This window comes from Phodopus roborovskii, unplaced genomic scaffold (genome assembly GCF_943737965.1).
Source record: "Phodopus roborovskii unplaced genomic scaffold, PHOROB, whole genome shotgun sequence".
In the NCBI taxonomy this organism is placed as follows: Eukaryota; Metazoa; Chordata; class Mammalia; order Rodentia; family Cricetidae; genus Phodopus; species Phodopus roborovskii.
The window spans coordinates 18015761-18035138 of NW_026126540.1; the positions used below are offsets into that span (position 1 = coordinate 18015761).

Sequence of the window (19378 nt, forward strand, 5' to 3'; positions counted from 1 at the left end):
TTCATTTAAGGAAATGAATTTCAGCCTTACACCATTGGCCAAGAAATGTGTAATAAGCACCACTGTACCCAATTTAGACAGGACTGAACCCCACCACACAAGATATGTGTTCACATGTGTGATACAGTATTTGTTGAATGAAAAAAACATAATCCTTATTCTCAAGGAACACAATTCAATTATCACAGCAAATTTAATAACACTGATTCTAACACTAAATATAAGTGGTCTAACACACTAACTTACCTGGCAGTTACATAAAAATGAAAAACCCAATTATATCTCCTTACAAGAAACACACTGAAATAGAAAACATAAAAATAACTATAAAGAAATGGAATGTACTAAGCAAATTTTAACCAAAAGAAAATTTCTTTTTACTTGGCCCTTGTTTTGGTTTTTCCTTTTTGTGAGAAAGGTTTCTCTGTGTAGCTTTGGAGTCTGTCCTGGAACTCGCTCTGTAAACCAGGCTGGTCTCAAACTCACAGAGATCTGCCAGCCTCTGCCTCTGAAGTGATGGGATTAAAGGTGTGTGCCACCAACGCCTGGCTACACTTGGCCCTTGTACCCATAAGTTTCACATACACTGATTCAATAAGCTAGGAATTGAAAATATTCAGGGGAAAAGCTCATATGTACTGAAAATAAACAGAATTTTATATTTTATTGTATAAACATAACTGTCTACATAGAATTTGCATTCATGAGGTTGACATGACTGTGTTAAGTGCATTCTTGGAAAGACCTATGGATAGGGAACTGAGAAACCCTGTTCAAAAGTTAAAGATGTGAGGAAGTATCTCTACTTTCCCATCGAGTTTCCTATATACCTAAACATAAAACTGTCCTCCTAGAATCTACTGATTTTTTTTTTAAAGAAAATAAAATGTTAGAAAATAATATAATATGTAGGAAAGTAAAACAAGTATTCTAAGCTCATTTTAGAGTTTATGTTACATTTGAGGTGTCTGGGAGTGAAAGCCAAGGAAGCATCCTACCACTGAGCTAGACACAGGCTTTATGAGAAAGAGATGGTAATTTTCTTTAGACTTTGTAATCATGTACTTTCAAAGTTTAAGAGAAAGAACTGGCATGAGCTGCTTCCTGAAGCCCATTCCATATGGTAGGAAGCCTTGCTCAGCCCTAAGGCAGGATGGAAGGGCTTATCTCAACTGAATGTGCCAGGCTTTGTTCACTCCCTACGGGAAGCCTTACCCTTTCTGAGGAGTAGATGGAGGAGGAAGGGGTAGGTTGGGGGATGTGGAGGAGGAGAGGGAGGGGGAACTGTGGTTGATAAAAACAATGAATTAAAAAAAAGAGAGAATGTACTAAGTCAGGGGGACATGGGAGGGGAGGGAGAGAGAAAACACTGAATGGGGAAAGTATTAAGGAAAACTCATCCATGTTACCAAGCACACCTCCTCAAACTCAAAACCATGGTGCCTCACCTGAGAGGTCAGAGCCTCCAGCTTGCGTTTCCTGGCATGAAGAGCTTTGCTTGGAAAAGCCCAATAGTAATTGGAAGTTCCAATCCTCTCGCAGTCAACCATACCATCATCTACCAAGCTCTGAAGGACCTCTTTGACTGACATAGCAGCTGGGGAGAAAACATTTACAGACTCCATGTTAAGCAGGTAAATCCAAAAGCAGGTAAAAACTGGAGAAACACTCGCAAAGCACATCACAGTTAAAAGTGAAAAGAGAAAGATAACAGTACATCAACAGCATCTATATGTGTATAACAAGTAAGGTGACCTGGGCTCTCAAAGGCAAATCCAATGTCCTTTCTTACATGTAGATCTTGGTGTGATTATTTGGGAGCAGTGTAGGCAGAGGTTATGAAATTAGAAAGGGGCCATGAGAGGAGAGAAGAAAAGCAACTGTAAAAAAGAAGGTGCAAACAGTATTAGGACACAAGAGACATGAAGTGGAAAGATGAACAGTGGAGGGAGATAGTCTCTAGTACTCGGAGATGGACAATGAGATGGGGGAGGGGATGGGAGGGCTCACCAAACTGGAGCACACATTGCAATGCAATAAGGAAACCTGTCACTTTGTATGCTAATTTTAAAATAAATAAAAGTGTTCTATATATAATCATGCTCAATTATTTCAATTACACCTACACTTTATTTTTAGTATTAGAGTTTGAAACCAGGTTTTGAACATGCTAGATAAGTGCTCTATTGCTAAACTCCACCCCTAGCCTTCTCGATACCACTCTAAATTGGAGAAAATCTAAAACAAACAGCATGCCTCCTGGCTGCTGCTTAAAAACATTCTAAGACAGAAAGAAACTGGTATTCTCAACATGGGTGTAAAATATGGAAGCATGTATCTAAAACTTTATATGTATGTCTTTTCTTCTTGAATAAATTTCACTTTTATAAACTCAGCCAGAGAGCATAAAGATGGATGTTTGTCAAAGCATTTTTATCAGTAGCAAAAGAAACTGGAAACTAGCCCAATAATTGGATTTAAAAAATATAATATTACACAACAATTTTAGCGGTATGGATAAATACATGTTGCATTGTATAGAATGTATAATACAGAAGAGTGAAAAGACAGTATGAATTAATATGACAGTAGTTCAGATGTCAGAGAACAGGTAATTTTTACTTTTTTTTCCCCCAAAAATAAACATGTATTACCTTCTACTTAGAAAACCTTTTAAAAGTTAAGAAAGATTAATCAATAAAGAAACAAACTAGTTCCAATAGTTAGAGCTAAGATTTAAAATCTATTAATAATGTTTATTTTCTAGGTACCAAAAACTATATCCCTATTTTAATATCCATTCAAAATTTCCCTAGAACAGATCTCTAGCTATAAAACTTACTTAAAATTTAAAGATCTAATAAATAAAATTGACATCAAATGTGAAAACATTCAACTCTACTCATATAAACTGAAATGAAGGTCAAAAAATTCTAAAAATAAAGGTCGGTAGTGAGACTCCATGACAGAGCACTAGCCTAGCATGCACAGAGCCCTAAGTACAACCCCCAATACTGAAAAAGAAATACAAAGTCAGTGTGAACATAAAGTGGCCAAGCCTTTCCTGAAAGCAATTTTAAAATACATGTTTCAAATTTTGAGAACTACACGATGATTTTATGCTTTCCTTCTACAGATAGAGTCTAGTGAAGTAACATGAGAGGTTAAGAAAAATGTATGAACAGAGCTTTGGTTTGCTTGGGTCCCATAAACAACCCCATAGACCAGGTGCTTAAGCAGGAGATAAGATACAGCCAGAGAGCACAGGCTTAAGAAGGCTAAGGCCATGTCCAGTCCCCATTCCCATAGTTTCAGCAACCAGGACAAGATAGCACCCAATTTAGATACTGGTGAGGATGCCTTGCCTGTTGCGTGGACAACTTGTGTTCTTGTTATGGGTAGCCTTTCACCAGGAGACATAAACAAATCAACCCCCCTGCCCCCATCTTAAAATTAGAGCCCTACTCTTAAAACCTCACATAATGATTTGTTTCTGCATTTGACTGTGACAGTTAGCTCAAGCTAACTCAAACTCATGATTTCCAAGTGCTGAGACTACATACTGTATTACTACACTCCTCTTTTAACTTAATGCCCTGATGAAAGTCCTATTTCCAGAAGGGTTGGAGATTCAACATATGAACTGGGGAAGAACACAGTTTAATCCAGAGCAGAGAACATGTTCATTGTACAATATTTTTAGTAGCCGTATCTCTAGACAATCTAGTTGGATAGGCGGTCATGGGATGGAATTTTGGAATTCATCTTCCAAAGCAAGTGGTATACACATGTAGATGATATGTTATTTAAAACAAAAAAAAAGCATAACTAAGATGAAGCTCAGTAGTGGAATACTAGTCTAAACAAGTGTGAGGCCTGGGTTAATCCCCAGCACACCCATTCCTACACACACACACACACACACACACACACACACACACACAGAGAGAGAGAGAGAGAGAGAGAGAGAGAGAGAGAGAAGACCAGAGACACAAAATTGCATATGCAGGATGGTTCCCTCTCAGAATGACAGACCTTTACATACAAAACATCAAAATATACCAAAATGTTTACAGTGTTTTTCTTCCTTAGCTCAGTGATGGGAGCTGCTCTGCTTGCTCTACCTGTCTTCCTGGGGTAGGGGGACACATGACCCTCTAAAACTGTGAGCAAAACCAAATCCTTCTTTGAAGCTGTCTCTCAGACATTCTGCCATAGCAATGGAAAGTCTTACTAGCAAACAAATGCCTCACCACTGAAAATTAAGAGCCACCTGGTTTTCCAAGGAAATCAACCCTGCTTATACTTTCATGTCAACCTTCTACCTGTAGAGCACAGACATACTCACTTCTAGATGTTTATATTGACCATAAAGGAAAAGACCACTGCAGAAATGACTGAGTCCCCACCATCCACCATCTCCTTAGTACTTACTGATGCCTTTCTCTTTGGGAGCAAGCTTCTCCAGGTCTTTTAGTTGAAATACATCTTTCTGGTTAAAAGGGTTTAAAAAGGTAAAAAAACATTAATTACTTTATGTTTATTTATATTTACCATAACCATGTTCATAAAGCACAGCATCAAAAAGCTATGTCTATAAATGAATAATGTACTATAATTGAATATTCTAGAACTAGAAGAAATAACAACAGACACTGAGGAAATCTAGAAAATCATCAGGTCATATTTCAAAAACCTGTACTCAAAAAACTTGGAAAAATTTAAAGGCATTGGACAATTTTATCGATAAGTACCACATACAAAAATTAAATCAAGATCAAAAACACAAATTAAATAGACCTATAACCCCTAAGGAAATAGAAACAGTCATCAAAAGTCTCCCTGGAAGAAAAAAAACCACATTATCATCTTTGACAAAATTCAACACCCCTTTATGATAAAGGTCTTGAAGACATCTGGGATACAAGGAACATACACAAACATAATAAAAGCAATATACAGCAAGCCAAAAGCCAACACAAAATTAAATGGACAGAAACTCAAAGTGATTCCATTAAAACCAGGAACAAGACAAGGCTGTCCACTCTCTCCATATCTCTTCAATATTGTATTTGAAGTTCTAGCTAGAGCAATGAGACAACAAAAGGAGATCAAAGGGATACAAATTAGAAAGGAAGTCAAACTTTCAATATTTGCTGATGATATGATAGTATACATAAGTGACTCCAAAAATTCTACCAGGGAACTTGTACAGCTGATAAACACATTCAGTCATGTGTCAGGATACAAGATTAACTCAAAAAAATTATTAGCCCTCCTGTATATAGATGATAAATGGGCTGAGAAACACCCATTTATCACCCTTTACAATAGCCACAAACAACATAAAATACTTTGGGGTAACTCTAACCAAATGAGTGAAAGACCTGTATGACAAAAATTTGACTTTGAAGAACGAAATTGAATAGGCTATTAGAAAATGGAAAGATCTCCCATGTTCTTGGATACATAGGATTAACACAGTAAAAATGGCAATCTTACCAAAAGCTATCTATAGTTTCAATGACACATGCTCATCAAAATTCCAACACATTTCTTCACAGACCTCGAAAGAACAATACTCAACTTCATATGGAAAAACAAAAACCCAGGATAGTCAAAACAATCCTGTACAATAAAAAAAAACTTCTGGAGGCATCACCATTCCTGACTTCAAACTATACTATAGAGCTACAGTAATGAAAACAGCTTGATATTGGCACAAAAACAGACAGGTGGACCAATGGAATCAAATTGAAGACCCTGATAATAATCCATACATCTATGAACACCTGACTTTAGACAAAGAAGCAAGAATATAAAATGGAAAAAAGAAAGCATCAACAAATGGTGCTGGCATAACTAGATGCTGACTTGTAGGAGAATAGAATAGATCCATATCTATTGCCATGCACAAAACTCAAGTCCAAATGGATGAAAGACCTCAACATAAATCCAAACACACTGAACCTCACAGAAGATAAATGGGAAGTAGCCTTGAACACACTGGCACAGGAGACCACTTCCTAAATATAATGCCAGTAACACAGACACTGAAAGCAACAATTAATAAATGGGACCTCCTAAAACTGAGAAGCTTCTGTAAGACAAAGGACACAGTCAATAAGACAAAATGGCAACCTACAGAATGGGAAAAGATCTTCACCAACCCCACATCTGATAGAGGTCTGAGCTCCAAAACAGACAAAGAACTCAAGAAACTAGACACCAAAAATACCAAATAATGCAATTAAAAAGTGGGGTACAGATCTAAACAGAATTCTCAACAGAAGAAATTCAAATAGCTGAAAGACATTTAAGGAATTGCTCAACAACCTTAACCATCAAGGAAATGCAAATCAAAATAACTCTGAAATAACATCTTATACCTGTCAGAGTGGCTAAGATGAAAAACAGTGATGACAGTTTATGCTGGAGAGGATGTGGAATGAGGGGAACACTCCTCTACTGCTAGTAGTAATGCCAACTGGTACAGCTGTTTTGGAAATCAGTATGGCAGTATGGGAAATGGTCTTCTGTATATATTTATCTTATTGGCCACAGTGTTTTATTCATCACCAATAAGATAGGCAGATCTAGCAGATGAGGAGGATTCTGGGAAACATAGGCAGAGCGAGTCACCAGGTAGGCTGCTGGAGGAGTAACACCATGCTGGGCATAACTGGGTAAGCCACAGTCTTGTGGCAATACATAGATCGATATAAATAGGTTAATAATTAAGACAGAGCTAGCCAATAAGAAGCCCTAGTAAACGGCCAACAGCTTTATAATTAACATAGTGTCTCGTGTGTTATTTAGGGCCTGAAGCAGCAGCGGGACCCAGGCAGTTGGTGAAAAAGAGTACATGTAACATGGCAGTTTCTCAGAAAATTTGGAAACAACCTACCTTAAGACCCAGCAATACCACTTTTGGGCATATACTCAAAGGATGCACACTTATACCACAAGGACATTTGATCAATTATATTCATAGCAGCTTTATTGATAATAGCCAGAACCTGAAAACAACCTAAATGCCCTTCAACCAAAGAATGGATAAAGAAAATGTGGTTCATTTATACAATGGAGTACTACTCAGCAGTCAAAAACAATGACCTCATGCAGGCAAATGGATGGAACTAGAAAAAAACATCCTGAGTGAGGTAACCCAGACCCAGAAAGACAAATATAATATGTGCTCACTTATAAGTGGATATTAGACATAAAGCACAAGATAACCAGCCTACAATCCACAACCCCAGATAAACTAGGTAACAAAGATGACCCTAAGAGACACATGGATCTCTCTGGGAAGGGGAAAAGGACAAGATCTTCTCAATAAATTGAGAGTGTGGGAGGAAGGGTATAGGGTAGGAGGAAGGGGTGTAGGGAGGAGCACATAAAGGAGAATGGGATGGTCGAGTTGGGGGAAGGACAGAGAGGGAGAGCAAGGAAGGAAATATCTTGATTATGGGATTAGTGAAGAATCTGGCACTAGGGAAATTCCCAGGAATACACAAGGATAACCCCAGCTAAAACTCTAAGCAATAGTGGAGAGGATGCATAAACTGGCCTCCCCCGTAATCAAATCGAGGCCTACCATAATTATCATCATAGAACCTTCATCCAGTAACTGATGGAAGCAGATGCAGAGATCCAAAACTAACCACTGGGCCAAGCTCCCAGAATCCAGTCAGAGAGAGAGAAGCAATAATATGAGCAAAGGAGTCAAGGCCATGATGGGAAAACCCACAAAAACAGCTGACCTGAGCTAGTGGAGCTCACTGACTCCAGACTGACAGCAGGGCAACCTGCATAGGTCCCCTGAATGCAGGTGACAATAGATGGCTTAAGCAGTTTGTGGGGACACTGGCAGTGGAACCAAGATCTTTCCCTAGTGCATGAACTGGCTTTTTGGAGCCCATTTCCCAAGGAGAGATACCCTGCTCAATCTAGACACAGGGATGGGGTTGGTCTTGCCTTTTGCATGGTGACGTGACAGACCTGTTGACTCACCATGGGAGGCCTTGACCTCTCTGAGGAGTGGATATATGGGGAGGGAAGTTGTGGGGAGGGGGGAGGGAAGGGGAATTGGGATTGGTATGTTTAAAAAAAAAAAAAAAAAAAAAAAACCTGCCAACAGAAGTATAAAGCCAGAAGGAAGGGAAGAAGGGACAGAGGAAGGGAGGAAGGACAGAGGGAAAGAGGGAGAGAGGGAGGGAGGGGGAGGGGGAGGGAGAAAGGAATATAAACAGGCTCAAGGATGGGAGGATTGCTTTGGACCAGAATTTTGAGGCTAGCCTGGGCAATATAAAAAGGTCATACCTTAAAAAGAAAGGAAGGGAAGGGAGGGAGAGAAATAAGGAGGCAGAGAGAGAAGGGAGAGGAAATGAGGGAGGGAAAGAACCCAAAGAAAAAAGATAAAGGGAGAAGTGCTTTACTTGGTATGTCTCAACTGCAGCTAAAAGTCCCAGACAACTGTCAAAGTTCACTTTCATTTAAGGTTTTATGAAGCAGTTAACTCTATGGAACAGAAAAATGTTCAGCTCATGCTGTGTCTCAGTCACTCATGGACACTCAATACATGCAGAACAAAACACTATGGGAAAAACACTATGGGAAAAATATGCATATAGAGTATTTAATTTGGCGGTCAGGGGCCATTGCTGACTGTAATTTTCTTAAGTGTTGGGAAGCACTAGAAGAGTGAGGGTGAAATTGTTTGGGAAGACTAACGCATCCAGTAATTAGAGAGAAGCACTGTAACTGTGTGGATGGGATGGAGATCCACTGCTTTCTAGATTAACTGGAAAAGCAAGTTCAACTGGACGGAACCAAGTCCAAAACCTCTGCTTATCCAAAAAGACATTTTACAAGATTGAGGAGACAGATACTGCCCAAAAGAAAAATATTTGCAAAAATATCTACTTTATAAAGAGGTTTGGGGCGCTACAGAGATGTCTCAGAGGTTAAGAGCATGGACTGCTCTTCCGGAGATCCTGAATTCAATTCCCAGCAACCACATGGTGGTTCACAACCATCTGTAATGAGATATGCAGCCCTCTTCTGGTGTGAAGGCAAACATACAGGTAGAACACTGTACATAATAAAAACATTAATCAACATAAAAAAAAGACCTAGCTTTTAAAAAAAACAATAAAGAGGCTTGGAACCAAGAATATATATAAAGTATGTCCACAACAAAAAAGAATTGATGAATGGATGAAGGAGTGAGCTGACAAATGCATTTGTGGTCTCTTCATGAGCTATTGTAAATATTTTGAGAGGATTTCTAAAAAAAATGTTGATGAATCACTCATGATTAGAAGCAGTTTAGTACACAATACTTAACCGACAGTTATTAGAGGCAGCATGGTACACAGCACTTAGCCAGCATTCAGAAGGTGATAAAACATTCATCAGAGGTAACTGGGAAAACAGACTATAAAACACAACCCTACCATTAAGTTGTATAACCATACAGCAATATTCTTTCAGGTTTTGCATTTTCTACTTAACACCACATAATGAGCATTCAGCCATGACACCATCTTTAAGAAGGGCCATTATCCATATCTAATGTCAAATTCTATATCAGATGGCATAATAGCCATGTTTGACTTTATTGGAATTTTACTTATCAACAATGGAATTAGAATCCAAATTCAGAAACTGAATTCCAGAATCCATGCTTTTCAACCTTAGACTGTAATATTGATTTGTTTGGAATTGCTAAAGGGCCGATATCTAATATTTACCAACATTTAGCATCAGTCTGGATCCCAGAAACACAGTGTCTCATGCAGGTGAAAGCAGATGCAAAGTTTTCCATTGTTTCCAAAGTTCACTGTTACATTTTCAATTCCATCCCAAAAGCTGACATGAAATAAGTATGCAGCGACATACTGTATCGTAATGTGAAGATAGAATAGGAATACATGAACTGAATGAAACCAACTAACAGAACTAATTATTATCTGGACAGAAAAAAAACTCATTATTGAACATCTAAGCTGCTAGTCTGTAGTGTTAATCTTTAGTGTCAAAATGCCACTGAAGGTTGAAGTTGAACATTTTTAAACCAGAAATGGCCAGCTTTGGTATTGAGAAGATCAATACGAAAAGGATAAAGTCATTCTACTGACTACTTTCCTTGGGTCTCTACTGCCCAGAAGAAATTAAGTCTGTTCTTGCTCTAAGAGCACAGAAAATAAATAAATAAATAAATAAATAAATAAATAAATAAATAAATACTGAAACAACTTCATCTTCTCAAAGACAGTCTTGCACTGGTTTAAAAAAAAAAAAAATATGGAGTACCTAGACTTTCTAAGTCCTCAGACTATTATAACTGTATTGAGAATCCACATTATCAAGATGAAAAGGAATTTTACAAACATAATATTTTATTTTACCATTTTCCCCCAGCTGCATAGGATGAAACAGTCAATGGAATAAAGGCCTAAGAAGAATTTCTTGTGGGGTGAAAGGCCTGTTCAGACTTGTTTCTTTACAAAAGAAAGACCCATGTACAGAAACATGGTAAAGAAAGTAGGGCCTAGAGCTTGGTTTTGAACTGTGACTGTCACTTAGTGAAGCTGAAAATTTATTTTCTTAGTGGCCTGAATACACTTCTGGAATAAGTTAAGGAGTCCTGGGTACAATCATAATGCCATTGGCAGACTGTAAACACAAAGCAGGATTTCTGTGCTCCCTATGAAACCAGGTGATCCTCCTTAGCTTAAACCTGATAATGTCCACTCTTGTTTTCTGAGCCCCTGGTAAGCCCTTCATACACTGCCTCAGGTGTCCTCAGCTGTAGGGCAAAACTTACCCCCCAGGACTGTGCACTGGTGAAATCAGAAAACCTACACTAAATGCCTGAGGATGGTTAGCACCCAGGCAGCACTCAGCAAACTATTACAATTACTTCAGAAAAAAAGAGGTCATAATCAAATATATGACTCAGAAAGGGAATCCCAGTATCAATCTACAGGACAGTCCGGACAGTCCAGATAAGACTATGAGTAAGGGGATATGCTCTTTTTTTCTTATTCCACAGCTCAGAGGAGCCAAAAACATTGGAGAATTTTATCTGCCTCTCAAGAACCATTAACATCTAATTACATCATAGAAAAATACACAACATACTGTGAAAATAATGTGAAATTATACAAAATACTAACAACATTAGAGAAATAACTTACAGTCTCAAAAAATATTTCCATCATACGGGTTCTCTTTTCTTCTGCGCTCAGTCCTTTTTTCTTTGACTAAAGCATAAAACAAAAACAACAAAAGCTGCAGTTTTAAAAACAGCATTTTACAACAATTTGGCATTAACCATTATCTTAAAAGTTATGTGATTGAGTCTAATATCAACATGTGTGACCCTTTCAAAGCCTGGCCTAAAGACTCCGGTGACTATTTACCAACCCTTGAAGTAGGGACTGTCAATCTCCCCTACACAAACAGTGAGAGCAATAACATTTCATGGAAATTTATTATTTGTTTATTTTTGAGGCAGGGTTTCTCTGTATAGCCCTGGCTGTCCTGGTGTAGGCAGTGAACTCAAGCCACCTGCTCTGTCTACCCTTTGTAGGAATTTAGTATTTATAAAATGAACCAATGAGAAGCCACTGAATTAACTTTCAAAAGACTTACCTTTAGAAAGAAAACAGCCAGCCCCTTATAATCAATTAACAGCTACATGCACAAATTGTTGCATAAATACCCAGGATGGAATTGATTATTCTCATCCAGAAAGGGAGCTGTGTTAATCTAGAATTCTAGAGATGAAAAGGATTTGGTCAAGCTGGGAAGTGGGAAGGGGCGTCCTGTGCAGACCCCATGCACAGGCAATGTTAGGGATGCACAATCCAATCCCTGAGACAGTTACTGTATGTGAGGGGTTGGGGTGGGGGTGGGGGGAGAATGTAAGATACAATTCAAAAAAATCATCTGGGGTCAATTAACCAGAAGCTAACCAGGAAGAAAGTGGATCCTACCAAGACAATAAACAAGTGCTGAGGAACTTCTAAGGCTGAGGAATAACAAGATTAGAGTTAAATTGGATTGTAAGAATGGTAGCAGGGGCTGGAGAGCGCTTAGCAGTTAAAAACCAGAGGACGGGGTTCAATTCCCAGCACTCATATGGTGGCTTTGTCTGTAACTCCAGTCCCAGAACATCTGCCCCTCTTCTGGCCTCCCTGGGCCTTAGGGACACACATGGTGTACAGATATATAGGCAAAACACCTATACACATAAAATTTTAAATATTTTAATAGAAAGAAAATAAATAGTGGCAGCAGTGTGTAGGTTCATATAAGAAAAAAAAAAAACTATCCAAATAGAAAATGGAAGCCTGTGATACCTGTAAATCTTTATCAAATTTGAAAATAAGATAATCAATATGTAACTGAAATATATCATTCTTATTATATATAATTATATATGTATATATGTATGTATATATATATACATAGTACATATCACCTTGCATTCAAATTAAACAAAAAGAGAAGCCAAATTTCTTTAATGCAAAAATTGCAAGAAAAATAAAAACCATGTAAAAAACATCACTTGTTTATTAATTTTAGAGAGAAGGATGCTATGGACCATGTGTAGGCATCAGAGGAAAGCCTTCTAAAGTTGGTTTACTCCTTCCTCTATGTGGTTCCAGGGACTGAACTCAGGTAGTCAAGCTTAGCAACAAGTACTGCTACCCACTTATCCACCTCAGTGGCCCTAAAATCTAAGTGTTCTGCATCCTTTTCAAAAACTGCACAGGATCATGTTGTGTCTCCTTGGTAAACATGAACAAGTGTCTATTCACAAGAAACAGAGAACAGATGACAGATCAAATTCTGAACACCACCAAAGTCCAGCTTTGTGAATGTGTGAATTTTGTTGGGGTTACTTACTGCAACATGGATAAGGACTTATAGGAGCAGAAATAACTTAAAGACAGCTGCACCACCAAAGCCCACATAGCATGCCCATTGTGCTCCAAGTTCCCAAAAAGCTGGGAACTTGGAGCACAATGGGCACCCTGCAGGCCCTCTACAAGTGGCAGAGTGTCTCAGTGAGAGCCTCTTCCAGGCAGCTCAGCTGACCTTCTTTTCTTCCTTGCTACTGCACTGGTCCCTGGTCTCTTCAGGCTGCTGGGCTTGTCTGACAGAGACTCTCAGCCATCTTTACTGCTTACACAGTCTAGTGGAGTGCCCCTAGGTCAATTTCAGGGACTTCCTGAAGCTATTTTGAGTGGTTTACTTCCTGCCTTAATTTAATGAGCTTTCCTGCAGGATTGAGTGTTTCACCTTAGAGCTGTAGTTCCCAATGTATCTAATGCTGTGACCTTTTAATACATTCCCTCAGTTGTGGTGACCCCCAAACATAAAATTATTTCCCTGTTACTTCATAATGTAATTTTGCTACTGTTATGCATTGCAATGCAAATGAAATGCAGGGTATGTGACATGCAGCCCCCATGAACAGGTTGTGGCCCACAGGTTGAGAACTGCTTCCTTAGCTCATTCTGTTGCCTCACTTCCATATGCATATCCTGTCTTAAAATCTGCTGTTTTCTCCAAGACAGCAGATCATAGGAAATGCACTGCTTGTTAAGATATAATGAGATGAAGACTGATTCTGTCCAAACAAAAACCTCATCAGAAAGTATCACTCTCCAACACTTGAGAAAAGGATCTGGGAGCACCATTCTAGCAAAAACTAGAAACCTACTCATTTCCACAGCAACAAGATTATGTTGCATTTCTTGATGAGCATGCCTTTGTAAGTAAGCAGCCTCCAAGTTCACATTTTTCTTCTTCTTCTGTCCCTCTGGAACACAGTAGTCCCCAGGGATCCACTATGGAGCCCTTCCTCTCCTCAAATCTCTTCTTTGATCTCATCTTCTTTAATTTTAATTAATGCTGTGATGAGACCACAGATCTTTATGTTGGACCCTGAATATGCTGCTTAACTCCCATCTCATGTATCTACCTGCCTGCTGGACAGACTTCAAACTCATGTGGTCCAAATAGAATCCTTCCTCTCCTACACACTATAAACCTGCTATTCTACACCTAGAGCCTCAGACACACTTTCTACCTATGCCAAAGGCCTGGCAGGCATCCTAAGTGCCTTCATCTCTTACCAAGTTCTGTTAACAATGGTTCTTAAATAATCTCTAACACAGTGTCTCATGTTGTGGTGACCCTCAACTACAAAATTATTCTCCTTGCTACTTTGTAACTGCAATTTTGCTACTGTTATGAACAGCAATGTAAAAATCTTTGTTTTCCAATGGTCCAAGGCCACCCCTGTGAAAAATCATTTGACCCCAAAGAGGTCAAGACCCACAGGTTGAGAACTGCTGCTCTATTATGTTCTGCCTGGCCCACCCTATTACTTCTGCCTGGATTCAAGCCTTCATTGGCTATCTCCTGCAACCTGTCTTCAATGGCCTAAACACAGTTTTGTCTCATCCTCTAAATTCAGCTTTCACACCACAGAAGAAACAAATCTGACTATATAGTCCCTTATTCAAAACCCTTTTGATGATCCCAACCCTCCTAAATGCAAGTACCCTAATAATAAATAAAATTATTTCCAGAATTCTCTACTGGAAGCATTCTATCATTTCTGTGCCTTGTTTAAAAAAAATAAAAAAGTTCCTCTACCTAAAGCATCTCTCCTCTGGCACCTCAGTACTCCAAAAGCTCTCCCAAATCTATCTGGGGTGTGTTCTCCTGGAAGATAGCCCCCTGCTGCGCTGCGATCACAGGCTGAACATATGTTCCCAGGACTCATTTGTACATCACTGACTGCACTGAAGAGAGAAGTTTGAACAGACTGAGAAACTCAGAATATCTACTGCCCTTTGCCCTCTCAGGGTTTAGCAAGCCAGGGAAATTAACAGAGCAGATAGACAGGCCAGTCCTGAACATCAGGACCACAACCAGTAAAAGCGCCAACTCTCCAACTCCATGCTGCTCAAGTTCTGAAGTTTACAACATTCCTGAACATACAATTCAGGGTGAATTAAGTAACAGGAAAGCAGGTGGACATCATCTTGCTTGCAGAGAGAAAGCAGAGCACTCTCCAATGAGGTAGACTAGCTCCAGGAAGTTCTGTAGAACTGTTGTCAAACTTATGGAACAGAGCTAGAATCCAGGGGTATTTTATAACCCTCCACACAGCTTTCTTGCAATATCTGAGCCATTCATGAAGTTCACACCCGACTAAGCCTTCCCATGCCAGTGGGCATCAAACTACCATACATACATACATACATACATACATACATACATACATGCATACATACATACATATATACTCATCTTAGGGACCTTAAAAGGGCTAGACCCCAAGTTACCCTGCATGAACTGAACTGCAACGTTGATAACGTGCCTGGGCGTGTGCACTTCAAAAATATTCACAGTTGTTTCAACTTGCTTTTCTCACTAGTCTTCCAAGACTGTGAAAGAAGTAGAAACCTCTTTAGCATGTTGTGCCCTTGCAAGGCATTAGCAACTTGGGCATGACTGGGACAGCAAGAAAATGAAGAAAAGATAGACGCACAAACAGAAAGCTGGGATTGGGTACTTTGGGCTCTTGGATGGAGAAACTGTGGCAATCTAGAAGCCCAGTGCATTCATTACAGAGTTGAACAGAGGCAGATGACTTTATATGGAATACAATGGTTATTACATATAAACAAGGAGGCAGGGTTATTATGTAAATCTGAACAAGGAGGCAGAGTTAGCTAATCTTGGTAACCAAGGAGCAGCCTCTGTAGGTGAGCGGTCTTCAGGCCATAAACACCAGAAGAGAATAAAACTACAGTGTATACTTCCCCTCACACTGTCAAAACTCAAACTCAGTCTCCCTGGAAAGACTTTGCCATCCCTCTAGGCTTTAGGCTATGAGTGTGACTATGCACACATCTACTCAGGACTTCACTCATTCAGGACTCCCTCAGCTCCTGACATTAGGGCTTTATCATGTGGGTAAATCAAGAGAAAACAGAACCCAAATTTGGGGGCAAACCCCCTAATACTAGAAAGCCCTTTGCAATTCCCAGAGACAAACAATAAGGAGACTCTATCGATATGTGCTAGGGAACAGTTTAGGAAAGCTCTTACTACTCAGCAAACATAAAAGTCATTCCAGGAACGCAGAGGAATTGCACCATAAGTTTATATTACTTTCAGGCTGATTTATTCCTTTCCCATTTATAACAGCTATTACTAGTCACATTTGGAAACCACCAAGGTCAGATTTAAAATACCTAATGTAAAAAGGGCATCTTATTGACACTAGAGACAACAAGAAAAGTAATAAGGACTCAAGGTATGTCTCCTCATGGTGAAACAGGGATGCCTGTAAGGGGATTGACTCAAAGCCATCTGAGGTCTATGACACTTCCTATTTGAGTGAAGTACTTTAAGATATTTTTTAGAGCACTGTGTCATCTCCATAAGTAATTACAGAACTCCTAATATCAGCCCTGTCAGTCATTTGTAGTAGCATTTTGAAAAGTTAAAAAGATGTCATGTCATTCTCAAAACTGATTTTCTCCAATTTGAAACTGTAACCTATGCTTATAATTGCTTACATAACAAGCCCAGTCAAATCAAATTAGTTATTAATGCAGGATTAGCAAAGAGGTCAAAAGTTTAACTTTGACCAGAACTTTCTTCTTGATCATATATAATAGCAAGTACCTATGTGAAGAGTTAACAGCCATTAAATCCCTTGGCAGTAGTCAATGGCCCTATAAAGAGAGTTGGCCGGCACATCAATAGTGAATAGTTCCTTGTAGTCGGGTACTTTAATTCTACAAAGAGAAACATGATAACACGAAGAACTGGTAACACAGTTATTTTGAGTCTGGTCCTGGGCTCCTTGGGCCATTTTATGCCCAGGTGGCCCAGTTGTTAGTTGAACCACAAAGAAGCCGTTATCAGTTATAATTACAGCTGGGCAACTTTCTTCAAATAAACGCCTAATAACCTGACCCTTGCCCACGCTTTGTAACGGCTACTTAACTAGATTAAGATATTAAAATCTCGGGTCACTTTAATGACACATTTATACTTTGTCGCCAGAAGCAAAAAGAATGGCACGAAACTTTGAAAGTGTATGAAAACGATCTAATGGGCAGAAAGTCATTAAGTTCGCAAAGACAATAGTGACTTTAAGCTGGGGTTGTCCGGCACACAAAAGTCCCACACTGAAGCAGGGCGGGCTGAGAACTGCCCTGGACTTAAGGCAGGGGGCTTTCCCTGCCCTGATCCCTGCTGGGCGCGCCGGGCCGCGGCTGGGGTGAGGGGAGCGCCGTGCAGGCCTGTATGAGGTCCTGCGTTCTAATCCCAACAGAGCCTTAGGACACTCAACTCGGCCGCACATGCGCATTGGGGTTTCTTGGACGTGGCCCGCGCGCGGACCGGCTCCACTTGCCGGGCTTCGGTTCCAGAACGCTCAGATTCAGACCCAGAGCCGCCAGGGCTCGGACGCGCAGGAGATGCAGGGCCTAGTGCGCCGGGCCTGGCCAGGCGTACAGCCCGCCGCCGCCCCGTGGCCCGGAGGTGAGCGCGCGGCGGGCGGGCTCGCTCTTACCATGGTGCGCGCGGCAGCCTCCCTGTTTGATTCTGGCGCCAACAGCCGCGAGGGGTGGGAAGGGCGGGAGGAAGTGCACGGGAGGTCGCAACGACCCCTGGCGGTCCTCGGATGGCTGCGGAACCCGAAAGAGGAACTGGGCCGGGGCGGGGCCTGAGGTGATAGGCAGGGCGGAGGGGGCGGGATCTAAGAATGATGGACAGGAAGGGGGCGGAACCTGAGGTGATGGACCGGGAGGGTAGAGGAGCCTGACATGTGCAGGAGCAGACTGAGACCCAAAGGATCTGCCGGGTTTGGGGTGGGGCCTGGGGCAGGGCAGGCTACCTCTGGGGCTGCAAAGCTGCTTGCTGCTTAAGTGTTCAATGTGCCTTTTGTTTTTCTATTAAAAGGCAACTTCGAATCTTCGCTTTTAAGTGGTTTTGTTTTGGTTTGGTTTTGGCTTAAAAAAAAATGGGGATTTGGCTACAAGAAATGAGTACGTTTATTAAAGAAATTCTTCTTGTTTTTTTTTTCTTTTCACTTTTCGAGATTGGGTTTCTCTGTGTAACCCTGGCTGCCCTGAAACTTGCTTTGTAGACAAAGCTGGTTTCGAATGAAAGTGTGTGACACTGCTCCTAGCCTTAAAAGCAATTAGTACAGACGGTGGTACAGGTGTTCTGTATTGCGAGTGAATCCTAAGTATTCTGGTTCTACTCATTGTAAGAACTTAGAAGAGAGTAAATGGGAGCTTTCTAAATTATTTCTAACAACTACTGCTGAATCTGTCTCTCAGTTTCATTAAAATCCCAATTTGCCTGGCAGTGGTGGTGCATGCCTTTAGTCCCAGTGCTTGGGAGGCAGAGGCAGGCAGATCTTTGTGAGTTTGAGGCCAGCCTGGTCTGCAAAGCAAGTTCCAGGACAGGACAGCTAGGACTGTTACACAGAGAAAACCTGTCTCGAAAAACAAACAAAAATCTTAATTTCATAAGATAGGGTAAAGATGAGTAGAAAAAATGTTCAAAGCTCCTATAAAGAACAATAATGGGGGGCATATAGTAAGTATGTATCATACAAATCTACTTGCCATTTTCACGCCAGGACACCAGGCTTAAGGAAGAGGTGATCCTGTCAGTCACGTGGCATGGAGCTTCCGTCACATAGATGTTATTAACACTTCCCTAAGGCTCTTAATTCGCTTGGTATAATTATTGCATTTCCTTTTCAACCCTGGGATTCCAAGTCAGAGCTTCCTGACAGCAAGTGCTTTCTTTCACTCTATGCTATTATTATTATCGTTGTTGCTATTTTAATGAAAATAAGCTTTATTAGATTAAGTAACAACTACAAAGACACAAGCAGTTTTAGTCATTTTCCTTTTGAGGAACTTAGAGTAGAACTGAAATCTATGTATAGTCTTAGTACAAAAGTTTTCCAGGTGTTTGATGGGTTTAAATCCATGCTTAAAAATAACCTGAGTCATTCCTGAGTACTTAAAATACAAATCTTTATAAACAAACTGCAAAATCTTTCCCCAACCTTTGGGATTGTGGGTTCTGAGTCTGGTATGCCATGGGAAGGTAAAGCTTAAGAATTAACTAATTTGAAAACAAGAGTTTCATCTACACAAGAAGACGAGAGACACTGTCTCATCAAAGTTCTGAGCTAACTAGCAGGCTAGATTCTGGCACCCCATTCTGTTTCAGCCAAACAGACCCAACCAGTCCTCAGCCCAGGTGATGGCTCCTTTTGTTTCTCAGTGGTGGTCTTGTCCCC

The 19378-nt window shown here is 40.2% G+C and overlaps 1 protein-coding gene across 1 annotated transcript in view; it reads right to left on the bottom strand.

Moving 5' to 3' along the window:
- Nucleotides 1–17696, bottom strand: part of Mnd1 (meiotic nuclear divisions 1) — a 57498-nt gene extending 39802 nt beyond the window's left edge. The window contains exons 1-4 of the mRNA XM_051198855.1: nucleotides 17627–17696; nucleotides 11208–11273; nucleotides 4435–4492; nucleotides 1449–1597 (exon numbers count right to left, since the gene is read on the bottom strand). Of these exons, the coding sequence (XP_051054812.1) occupies nucleotides 1449–1597; nucleotides 4435–4492; nucleotides 11208–11273; nucleotides 17627–17629 (276 nt within the window). The 5' untranslated portion in view covers nucleotides 17630–17696. The remainder of the gene's footprint in view (nucleotides 1–1448; nucleotides 1598–4434; nucleotides 4493–11207; nucleotides 11274–17626) is intronic.
- Between the last annotated feature and the right edge of the window lie 1682 nt (nucleotides 17697–19378).